Source organism: Rhinopithecus bieti, unplaced genomic scaffold, assembly GCF_001698545.2.
Source record: "Rhinopithecus bieti isolate Rb0 unplaced genomic scaffold, ASM169854v2 scaffold_58095, whole genome shotgun sequence".
NCBI classification, from domain to species: Eukaryota; Metazoa; Chordata; class Mammalia; order Primates; family Cercopithecidae; genus Rhinopithecus; species Rhinopithecus bieti.
The window spans coordinates 198,826-211,103 of record NW_016823660.1 but is presented as its reverse complement, the minus strand read 5'-3'; the positions used below and the strand labels follow the sequence as shown (position 1 = coordinate 211,103).

The window sequence follows — 12,278 nt, the reverse complement described above, 5'->3', positions numbered from 1 at the left end:
TTTAAATTATACTTGACACATTTTACATTAAATATATGAACACTTATGATAAGCTTGTAATGGATTAATTTGTTGAGGTCTATTTTTAAATGTCTTTCACCTGACGTGTTTATGGCCAACACAGGTAACTATACTTGACTTTCAGACAGCTTTCATAAAAGAAAGTGAATGGAAAACTGATCACTATAGGTATTTGTTTTACTCTGTGTGGTAAAATGATAAATAATATTGAATCAAAGATAATATCCATTCTGTCTCTATTGAAAGCCATTCATTTTACACATTTTTATTTGTTGCTGTAATGAATTCTTACTACACCCTGCATCCTGCTCAATATAAGGATAATATCGTAGACATTAAACTTCTAATTTTAAGTAATGACCTAATGTTCATACTTTTGAAAACATTATTAACAGTGATTGTGTATTATTCACAGATATTGGCTGACCTAGAAAATCATGCATTATTTAAGAATGATCTGGAATGTCAAAAACTGATTCTAGAAGCAATGAAATACCATCTATTGCCAGAAAGAAGAACTTTAATGCAAAGTCCGAGAACTAAACCCAGAAAATCTACAGTTGGAACTTTGTATGCTGTAGGAGGAATGGATAACAACAAAGGTATATAATTCTGGATTTATATAACTATACATCCTGTGTTATATTGTGATGCAGCTGTAATATTGTAATGGTTAATACCACAAAAATTTACATAAACTTAGCTTTAATTATTGTTATTTCAGATTAAGGGAGAAATTAAATATCTCTTATTTTTGGTCTGTAGTTGTTTTCTGCTTCTTATTCATCTTTAAGTTCCTTATTCATTTCTTGTGCATTATGTACAAGATTTCGTATAAAATAAAAAAGAGATTTGAGTCATTAACACAGGCCAAACAATTTGTTGGACATATTGAGAATGGTATTTCAATGCTAAGAAATGTGAAATGCTAGGCAAATTCTTGCTGGTATCTCAATTATGAAGAGAATCTCTGAGAAGTTGAGAATATCACATAGAAGCCAGATAAATAAGTAGACAATTATAAAGAAGTATAAGAATGGTGAAAGTTATAATTTATAGGTTTAATAGTGTTTACTAATTTAGTCCTTCAAAAGAATCATTTGTTTAAAATTAAACATATGCATTTGAAGATTTTATTCTTATGTTTTAGAGTTATTGGAAAATCTCCAAAATTTGTCCTCTTCAGATTTTCTTATGTCTGTCTTAATTTTCATGAATAAGTACACAAGAAAATAATATTTAAAAGTGTAATTTTCATGTTTGTTTCTAATAAATGATATAACTAACCATAAGATATTTCTAGTAAGTATTAAAAAACTGAAATTGGCAACAATAGAGTATGACCAAATATTCAGCATCTTTTTTTAAATTATTAAGGTAAATGAGAACAACAACAACAAAAAACAAACTTATTTCAATCACTGTGAGCTGAGATTTCAAAATTGTAGCTGAAGGGAAAAAACTTCTGTAATCAATAAGGAATGACACATTCTTATTTGTTATCTGTCAAAAGATATCCTATGGCTGTTAGATGGTTTTCATAGTTTATTTTGGAAAACAGCAACTCCTGTAACATATGAAAATGCAGAAGTCTAAAGAAATGATTTCTTTTATAAGTACATAGCAAATCTAGATAGTAAAAGGGCAAAATGTTTGTCATCACATGGATGAATATACGCACTCATAAAAGAGAATATTCATCCTGGGAGAAGGTATTAAAGCTTAGAATACGCTATTATTGAAGTAAGAAAGCCTTAGAAACTTCTTTAAAACACAATAAAATATCTTCCATCTGGGGTAGTCTCTTTCCCAAAAGACAGAATCTAGATGGTGATTTTGATGTTTACTTCAAAAAACATCAGATATATAATCTATATCTATATATCTATATATAATATATGTGTGTATGTATACATATAACTATATATATACACACATATAACTATTTATATTTCTATAGAAATATACCTATTTATCATAGTGTTCAACTTCCTCTCTCGGACATTAGGCACCTAAGTATAGGCTAGGCACCTAAGTATAGGCTAGGCACCTAAGTATAGGTATATATAGATTTACTAACATCCTTGAAGTTGTTACTTTTGTTGCTTGTAGTCATTACTTATATTGTATGCATGAAACTATGTTATTACATTTTTGAAAGACACTTCAAATTGCTTACTAATTATTATTCACATGGAAATGTCACAGTTTACTTGAGCTTAACCCTATTATTAAACACTTTGCTGGGATTCAATTATTTTTTATATACATAATGCCACCATTAGCATCCACATACATAAAAGTTTATCCTAATCGCTGAGTATTTCCTTAAATAGACATCTAGATGAAAAATTAGTGGGTGGGAAAGGAAAGCTTTTGTGACATAAAAGCTTATTTCTTTTTAGAAAATATATAAGAATTTATAATATTACCAAGTTATATAGAATGCCAGTTTTACTGTCTTGTCAAAAATTTTTTTTATGAATAAGTTTTAACATAACAAAATATAGAGTCGTATAATCAATCCCCAAGTGTTCACCATTACATTTATATTTCTCTTCTTATTAGTGAGATTGAACTTTTGTATTTTAATTTTATGCATTTAATCACACATATAATAATGAATACTGATATATTAGTACCTGTCTTCTAATTGTTGCATTTTTTGCAGTTTCTTGAGCATTGTTTGGTCAGTAGTAACAGCCTATGGTACAATCCCGTCATTTTCTTTATTTTAAAGGAAATAATTTTGATACTTCAGAAGCCTGCTGTAAATATCTAGTAGGTAGCATAACACACCTGGCAATGTTTGAAAGAATGATGGATATTGTATAAGAAAATATATAGATGCTCTGGATAATGTTAAGTTTTCTAAGACAGAATTTACTTTATTTTAGGCAAACACTTAGAGTAAGAGAAAATTGCCCTCTTCCAAGCAAGAATTGGATGATTTGAGACCAAGATTTAGTGTTTGTGAGGACTGCCTTATTCTTGTTTTGCTTTCAATATTTATACCAGGGCCACTCATTCTTGGTGAGCCCTGAATGCTGTTTCATTTTTAACTCAGAACTAGCTTTGCCTAGTTCTGAGATAAATCTATGCCTTACAACTATTTATAAGCTAAGTTTATCATCTTAATTTCCATTTTCTGCCTGGATCTCTGCCTTTTGCTGTGTACATCTTCAAAATCAGCGAATGCCCAGAGAAGACAAGCAGTGTTGCCCTGTCATTCTCTTTACTGAGGGATAGGAGTCTAAGGTCCTGACTGCCTTGATTGCCCTGAACTGCAATTTGTGTCTTTTCAGCCTCATCAGACTGCCCGGTGGCCTCAGCCCACATGTATGCAAAGTCTCTAAGCCTAGAGCTGCTTGTGAATCAATCATTTCTAAAGGCAAAAATGACAAAGAATGTCAGGCTCATTTCCATTCACGTTCCCTCTTTCTGGGACTTCAGATTTTTAAGTGTTAGCCGTATTTTTTAGTCTCTAATGTCTTAAAACAGCTAAATTTTGTACTATGAACTGAAGCTTTGTAGTTACTCATGTGGGAACAGTCTGATACAAACTAATCCATCATATTTAAAAGCAGAAGCTCCTGTGTATTTGTTATTTTGAGGTTGTCTATATCTGAAACTTCTTGAATATTTTCAGATTTATATATTTATTTATGAATTTCAATGTTCTTACTTTTTTTTTTTCATTCTGTCCATTATTTCTTAACAATTACACATTTTATTTTATATCCTGTGGCTAATAATTTCAACATCTAAAAGGTTGGGGTCTAAATCTGTTGTTTATTGCTTCTGACAACTATCACTCATGTTAGTTTGATTCCTTCTGTGTTAGGTAATATTATTTTAAAGTTATAATTAGTTTTCTTTACTCTCTGGGACTTCTTTGGGGCCTAAATTTTGCAGATGCCTTCCTCTAATGAACCTGCATTTGCTCAGAACCAAAGGCATCACTAACATAGAGCCATGTCAGCCCCCTTTAACCATCCAGGCTTAATACAAGATCTGTGGTTCCTTGTTCTCCCGCCTTGAGTTTGGCCCAAGGCAGATGCCCCAGATCTCATTGTTGGAAACCTCTGTCCACAAGAAATGCTGGCTTTTGTATTCCTTTAGGTCTCTCTCCGGTTTCACCTCACTGTTCCTTCAGCTATTTGACTATGCCCTTGAAAATTTCTCTTATTTTCATGTAAGATGAGCAATGAAAATAATTTTTTTTTGTAATTTGCCCAGGTGGGCTGGTATTAGAATTAGAGGACATTTCAGCCTGAGTCTTCTATTCTAAAACAGTCAGAAGCATCCTATTTTCTTTTATTCTAAAGTTTTCTCCATAGATTATTTCACTTGTTTTATGTCCTATAAATTTTGAAGAGTATGTATTTTGTCTATAACTAAACCATTAACACTCTGAAATGTTTCAAATATTTTAGATATTTGTAAGGTAGACTCCTTGATATTTTCATAGTTAATTAGTTTTGGAGTATTCACAAATTTAATAGTATTATTTTCAGTTATAACTTCTACATCTCTAAAATGCAAATAATAATCCCACCTCAAATTTATATTCTAACATGTATTAAATTAGAACATATCTAATTACAATGTAAATGACCATTCATTAACAATTTGATCAAATCCCATGCTTCTAATAGTGAGTGTGGTAATTCAAAATCTGGAGCCTAAACAGGAATTGATACATGTCTTAGAACTGAGTGATCATTAGCAAATATTCAAAACTACAAGTACAAATTACTGAATACTCATTTGTTCTCCTGTTATACATTAATTCTCTTTTTCAAATGATAGACAACTTCGCAACAGAAACTACATGTTTCTAATTTTAGAAACACTATTAATTGTGATAACACTTGTGATTAATTGCAGACTTTCAGTAAACATCTACTAAATTTAAATTGTAACTAATTTAACTGATCTAAATGCATATCCAAAATGGACAAGTCTCTCATATATTTATGAATTATAAATTCACTTTGAAGTATAATATACTATTTATCAATATAAACTGTGTTAATATGAAATTCACCTTTGTAACATTTTGAAGATGTGAAAAGCAAAATGTAATTAGAAGATCTCTGTTACCTACACAACTCTTCCCATAGGACTCTTCAAGCAGAAAATAATTTTATGGATCTAGGACACTTTTCCTCAGGAACTGATTATTTGTAAATGATAGATATTACATCAATGACATAAATACATACATATGTACATTTAATTGAAATTTTATTTTTTCTCCCAATTTATGTACTTATTTATTTATTTTTATTTCAATAGGTTTGTGGGAAACAGTTAGTGTTTGGTTTACATAGATAAGTTCTTTAGTGATGATTTCTGAGATTTTGGTGTACCCATCACCTGAATAGTGTACACTGTACCCAATGTGTAGTCTTTTATCCCTTAACTCCCACCCTTTCATCCCTCCCCTCAAGTCCCCAAAGTCCATTGTATTGTTCTTATAACTTTGTGTCCTCATAGCTTAGCTCCCACTTATAACTGAGAACATATGATGTTAGGTTTTCCATTGTTGGGTTACTTTAATGGGAATAATAGTCTTCAATTCCATCCAGGTTGCTGCAAATGCCACTATTTGGTTTCTTTTTGTGGCTGAGTAGTATTCCATGGCATGTCTGTATGTGCTATATACACACATGCACATACACACACACACACACACACACACACACACACACACACACCCCATTATCTCTTTATCCACTCATTGATTGATGGGCATTTGGACTGGTTCCATACTTCCACAACTGCAAATTTTATTGCTATAAACATGCATATGTGCAGATGTCTTTTTCATGTAATGACTTCTTTACATCTAAGTAGATATCCAGTGCTGGGATTGCTGGATCCACTGGTGGATCTGTTTTATTTTTTAAGGAATCTCCATACTGTTTTCCATAGTGGTTGTACTCGTTTACATTCCCACCAGCATTGTAAAAGTGTTCCCTTTTCACCACATTCATGCCAACATCTATTTTTTTTTATTTTTTGATAATGACTATTCTTGGAGGAGTAAACTGGTATCACATTGTGATTTTAATTTGCATTTCCCTGATCATTAGTGATGCTGAGTATTTTTTCATATGTTTGTTGGCCATTTATTTATGTTATTTTGAGAATTGTCTATTCATGTTCTTAGTCCACTTTTTGATGTGATTATTTATTGTTTCTTGCTGATATGTTCGAGTTCTTTGTAGATTCTGGACATTTGTCCGTTGTCAGATGCATAGTTTGTGAAGATTTTCTCCCACTCTGTGGGTTGTTTGTTTACTCTGCTGATTATTTCCTTTGGTGTGCAGAAATGTATTTAGTTTAATTAAGTTCTAATCTATCGTTTTTGTTGTTGTTGCATTTGCTTTGGAGTTCTTGGTCATAAAGTCTTTCCCTAAGATAATCTTTAGAATAATTCTTCTGAGGCTATCTTCTACATTTTTAATGACTTTAGGTCTTAATTAAGTCTTTGATTCATATTAAGTTGATTTTTGTATAAAATGAGAGATGAGGATCCAGTTTTGTTTTACTACATGTGGCTTGCCAATTATCCCAACAAAATTTGTTGAATAGGGTGTCCTTTCCCCACTCTATGTTTTTGTTTCCTTTGTCAAAGATCAGTTGGCTGTAAGTATTTGGCTTTCTTTCTGGGTTTTCTATTCTGTTCTATTTGTCTGTGTGCCTATTTTTATAGCAGCACCATGCTGTTTTGGTGGCTATAGTCTTATCATATAGTTTGAAGTTGGGTGATGTGATGCCTCTAGATCTGTTGTTGTTGTTTAGTCTTGCTTTGACTAGGCAGGCTGTTTTTTGATTCCATGTGAAGTTTAGAATTCTTTTTTAAGTTCTATGAAGAATGATAATATTTTGATGGGAACTACAATCAATTTTTAGATTCCCTTCTGTCATCAATGATTTATTTCTGTCATCAATGATTTCTTTCAGCAGTGTTTTGTAGCTTTCCATGCAGAGTCTTTCACCTTCTAGCTTAGGTATATTCCTAAATACGTTATACTATTTCTTGGTAGCTATTTTAAAAGGAGTTGATTTCTGGCTTTAATTCTCAGCTTGGTCGCTGTTGGTGTATAATGGTGGTACTGATTTGTGTACATTGGTTTTGTATCCTGAAACTTTACTGAATTCTTTTATCAGATCTAGGAGCTTTTTGCATGAGTTTGTAGAGTTTTCTAGGTATACAATCATAGCATCAGTGAACAGCGACAGTTTGACTTCCTGTTTACCAATTTTGATGCCCTTTATTTTTTTCTTTTGTCCAATTGTTCTGGCTAGGAGGTCCAGCATTATGTTGAATAGAAGTGGTAAAAGTGGGCATCCTTGCTTTGTTCCAGTTCTCAGGGGGAATGTTTTCAACTTTTCCTCATCCAGTATAATGTTGACTGCGGGTTTGTCATAAATGGCTTTTATTATCTTAAAGTATGTCCCTTCTATGCCCGTTTTGCTGAGGGTTTTAATCATAAAGGGATGTTGGATTTTGTTAAATGCTTTTCCTGCATCTCTTGGGATGATGATGTGATTTTTGTTTTTAATTCTTTTTATGTTGTGTAGCACATCTATTGACTTGCATATGTTACACCATCCATGCATCCCTAGTGTGAAACCAACTTGATCATGGTGGATTATCTTTTTGATATGCTGTTGGATTCAGTTAGCCAGTATTTTGCTGAGGATTTTTGCATATATGTGTATTAGGGATACTGGTCTGTAGTTTTCTTTTTGTTATGTCCTTTCCTGGTTTTGGTATTAAGGTTATGGGAGTTTCATAGAATGATTTACAGAGGATTCTCTCCTTCTCTATCTTTTGGAATAGTTTCAATAGAATTGGTACCAATTCTTCTTTGAATATCCAATATAATTCAGCTGTGAATCCACCGAGTCTTGGACTCCTGTTTTTTGACACTTTTTTTTAAAATTACCGTTTCAATCTTGCTCCTTGTTATTGGTCTGTTCAGAGTTTCTATTTCTTCCTGGTTTAATCTAGGACAGTGGTATATTTCCAGGAATTTATCCATCTCTGCTAGCTTTTCTAGCTTGTGCATGTAAAGGTGTTCATAGTAGTCCTGTCTGATCTTTTCTATTTCTGTGTTATCAGTTGTAATATCTCCTGTTTCATTTCTAATTGGGCTATTTGGACCTTCTCTCCTCTTTTCTTGGTTAATCTCACTAATGGTCTGTGAGTTATGTTTATCTTTTCAAAGAACCAGCTTTTTGTTTTACTTATCTATTGTATTTTCTTTTTCAATTTTATTTAGTTCTGCTCTTTGTTTTTTGTTTTTTTTTGTTTTTTTGTTTTGTTTTGTTTTGTTTTTTTGTTTTGTTTTGTTTTGTTTTTCCTTCTGCTGAGTTTGGGCTTGGTTTGTTCTTGTTTCTCTAGCTCCTTGAAGTGTGACCTCTGATTGTCTGTTTGTGCTGTTTAGACTTTTTGCTGTAGGCATTTAACACTATGAACTTTCCTTTTTCATTGATTTTGCTTTATCCCGAAAGTTTTAATAAGTTGTGTCACTATTATCATTCAGTTTATATAATTTTTTAAATCTCTATCTTGACTTCACTGTTGACCCAACAATCATTCAGAATCAGATTACTTAATTTCCGTGTATGTGCATGAGTTTGAGGGTTTCTTTTGGAGTTGATTTTCAATTTTATTCCACTGTGGTCTGAGAGAGTACTTGATATAATTCCAATTTTCTTAAATCTGATAAGACTTGTTTCGTGGGTTATCATTCAGTCTGTCTTGGAAAATGTTCCATGTGTTGATGAATAGAATGGATATTCTGCAGTTGTTGGGTAGAATGTTCTCTAAATATCTATTAAGTCCATTTGTTCCAGGGTATAGTTTAAGTTCATTGTTTCTTTGTTGACTTTCTGTCTTGATGACTGTCTAGTGCTGTCAGTGGAGTATTAAAGTTCCCTAGTATTATTGTGTTGGCATCTATATCATTACTTAGGTCTAGTAGTAATTGTTTTATATATTTGGGAGCTCCAGTGTTAAGTGTATATATATTTAAGATTGTGATAGTTTCCTCGTGGACAAGTCCTTTTATCATTATGTAATGTCCTTCTTTATCTTTTTAAACTGTCATTGCTTTAAAGTCTGTCTGATATAAGAATAGCTACTCCTGTTCACTTTTGGTGTCCATTTGCATGGAATATCTTTTTCCACCCGTTTACCTTAAGTTTATGTGAGTCTTTATGTGTTAAGTGAGTCTCTTGAAGATAGCAGATACTTGGCTGGTGGATTATTATCCATTCTGTAATTTTTATGTGGGACATTTAGGCCATTTACATTCATTGTTAATATTGAGATGTGAAGTACCATTATTTTCATCATGCTAGTTTTTGCCTGAATATTTTCTCTTTTTTTTCCACTGTATTATTGTTTTATAAGCCTGGTGAGATTTATGCTTCTATTTTGGTGTATTTTGAGGTTTTGTTTCAAGATTTAGAGCTCCTTTTAGGAGTTCTTATAGTGCTGGCTTGGCAGTGCCAAATTCTCTCAGCATTTCTTTGTCTAAATATTATTGTATCTTTTCTTCATTTATGAAGCTTAGTTTCACTGGATACAAAATTCTTGGCTGATAATTGTTTTGTTTAAGGAGGCTAAGATAAGACCCCAATAGTTTCTAGATTGTAGGATTTCTATTGAGACATCTGATATTAATTTACTAGGTTTTTCTTTATAGGTTATCTGATGCTTTGCCTCATAGCTCTTTAATTTTTTTTACCTAGTTTTTCACCTTTCTCTGGTGCCTTCTTGAGTAGCTTAATAACCAACCTTCTGAATTCTTTTTCTGGAAATTCAGAGATTTCTTCTTGGTTTGGATCCATTGTTGGTGAGCTAGTGTGATTTTCTGATGGTGTTATAGATCCTTGTTTTGTCATACTCCTGGAATTGTTTTTCGGGTTCCTTTTTATTTGGATAGACTATGTCAGAGGAAATATCTGGGACTCAAGGCTGTGTTCAGATTATTTTGTCCTGCACAATGAATCCTTGATGTGGTGCTCTCCTCTTCCCCTTCAGATGGAGCTTCCTGAGAGCTGGACTGCAGTGATTGTTTTTGCTCTTCTGAATCTAGCCACCCAACAGAGCTACTGTACTCTGGGCTGATACTAGGGAGTGTCTGTGGAATCCTGTAATGTGATCTGTCTTCAGGTCTCTCAGCCACAGACACCAGCACCTGCTCCAGCAGAGGTAGTACGGGAGTGAAGTGAATTGTGTGAGGGTCCTTGGTTGTAGTTGTGTTTAGTGTGCTGGTTTCCTCAAATGCTGGTTGTGCTAGCGGTTTGTTGGCCTCCAGCCAGGAGGTGGAGCTTTCAAGAGAGCATCAGCTGATATAAGCTCGCCCTAAGATTTCTTGGATAAGTATACTTTGGGTTTCTCAGGCAACGGGTGAGGCCTTAGAGCTCCTAAGAGATTATGTCTTTCATTTTGACTACCAAAGTAGGTAGAGAAAGGCTTGGTGGGTGCAAGGTTAGGTATATCTGAGCTCAGACTCTCCTTGCGTAGGGCTTGCTGTGGTCACTGTGGGGGATGGAGGTGTGGTTCTCTGGTCAATGGAGTTACTTTCCCAGGGGGATTATGGCTGTTTCTGCTGTGTCATACAGGTTTCCAGGGAAGTGGTGGAAAGCTGGCAATGACAGGCCTCACCCAGGTCCCACACTAGCCAGTCTTATTCCCACCTTGCCCCACCATCGGCATGGAGTTTATATCCAGGCAGCTAGTAAGCAGGGATGAGATGATCTTGCCCCAGGCTACAAGCCTTCCTGCTGAGAAAGCAAGCAGGGTTTTTAGGCCTTACCTCTCCCCACCTGCTTTAGCCTCTGTGTTTCCATGGCCTGTACTTCCCATTTGCACTCCGCCCTGGATTGTACCCAGGAATAATCGTATTTAGTCAAAATTATTAAAAAGTTCAGCTGGAGGTTTTCTTCTCCCTGTGGTCCTTTCCCAATTCCCCTGACTGCCCTCACCAAGAACCTCTGTGAGATAAAGGTAGAAATGGTTTCTCCGGGCACTGGGAGTGCCTACAGGGCTCATCCTGCTTCTCCTTCTATTTTTATATTTCACTTGGCTCTCTAAATTTGTTTCAGCTCTAGAGAAGGTTAAATACTTCCTTTGTGATCTGGATTTTCAGGTTCCCTCAGTGGGAGGAGAGGGTATGTGCTTGGAGGCTGACTTTCCCCTCTCACATTTTAGGCATTCACAGTTTTCTAGCTGTCTCGTGGAGTGTGCTGTGGCAAGCCACTTCTTTCAAAGGGACTGTGAATTCCTTTGGTTTTCCTGCTATGTTCCTGCATCAGATCTTGGAGCAAAAATTCATTATGTGAGTCTCCTCATGCCGTTCTGTCCATCCGAGTGCGAGCTGCAAGTTAGTCCTGCATCGTATCTGCCATTTTCACATCAGCGACATGTATTTTAAATACCTCCTTCCAAACACCGCCATATGCAACATTTTCTTTACTTCCTACAACAAACTTATCTTGAGAGTATTTTCCAAGCTCATTTTGATTTTGAAGAGATTGAGAAACTTTTTTAGTTTCTACCATTTAGTAAGTAGAGTTTAAATCTAGGATTGTATGTAATTCCAAAGTTTGTATTATTTCTTCTGCTCTTTTGCTCACATTTAATCTGTTAATGATGAGATGTGCTAAGAATAACTTTTTTTTTTTTTTTTTTTTGAAACACAGTCTTGCTCTGTTGCCAGGCTGGAGTGCAGTGGCAGGATCTTGACTCACTGCAACCTCTGACACCCAGGTTCAAGAGATTCCCCTACCTCAGCCTCCCAAGTAGCTGGGATTACAGGCATGCACCACCACATCCAGCTAGTTTTTCTATTTTTAGTAGAGACAGAGTTTCAACATGTTGGCCAAGATGGTCTCTATCTCCTGATCTCATGATCTGCCTGTCTTGGCTTCCCAAAGTGCTGGGATTACAGGTGTGAGCCACCATACCCTGCCACTAAGAATGACTTTTTTAAAACGCCTGCTAAATACTTGACATACATTAATTCTTATTATATTATTTTTATTTAAAATTTTACTAAAGATTAGACTCAGTTCTCAAGTGTAGTATATGAAGGAATAAATCTCAGGCCAGCTAAATAAACCTTATAATCATATTAGAAATATAAGAAATTATATAATTGAAAATTATATTTGCTCTATTATATTTATTTCAATTTCATGTTTTATAAATTAATTTTATATACCAA

General features: G+C 34.2%; 1 protein-coding gene across 1 annotated transcript in view; it reads left to right on the top strand.

The window, feature by feature from the left end:
* The first annotated feature begins 437 nt into the window (after positions 1 to 437).
* LOC108521731 (kelch-like protein 1) overlaps positions 438 to 12,278 on the top strand; it is a 133,848-nt gene continuing 122,007 nt past the window's right edge. Inside the window, exon 1 of the mRNA XM_017861692.1 lies at positions 438 to 623. Coding sequence (XP_017717181.1) covers positions 509 to 623 — 115 coding nt within the window. The 5' untranslated portion in view covers positions 438 to 508. The remainder of the gene's footprint in view (positions 624 to 12,278) is intronic.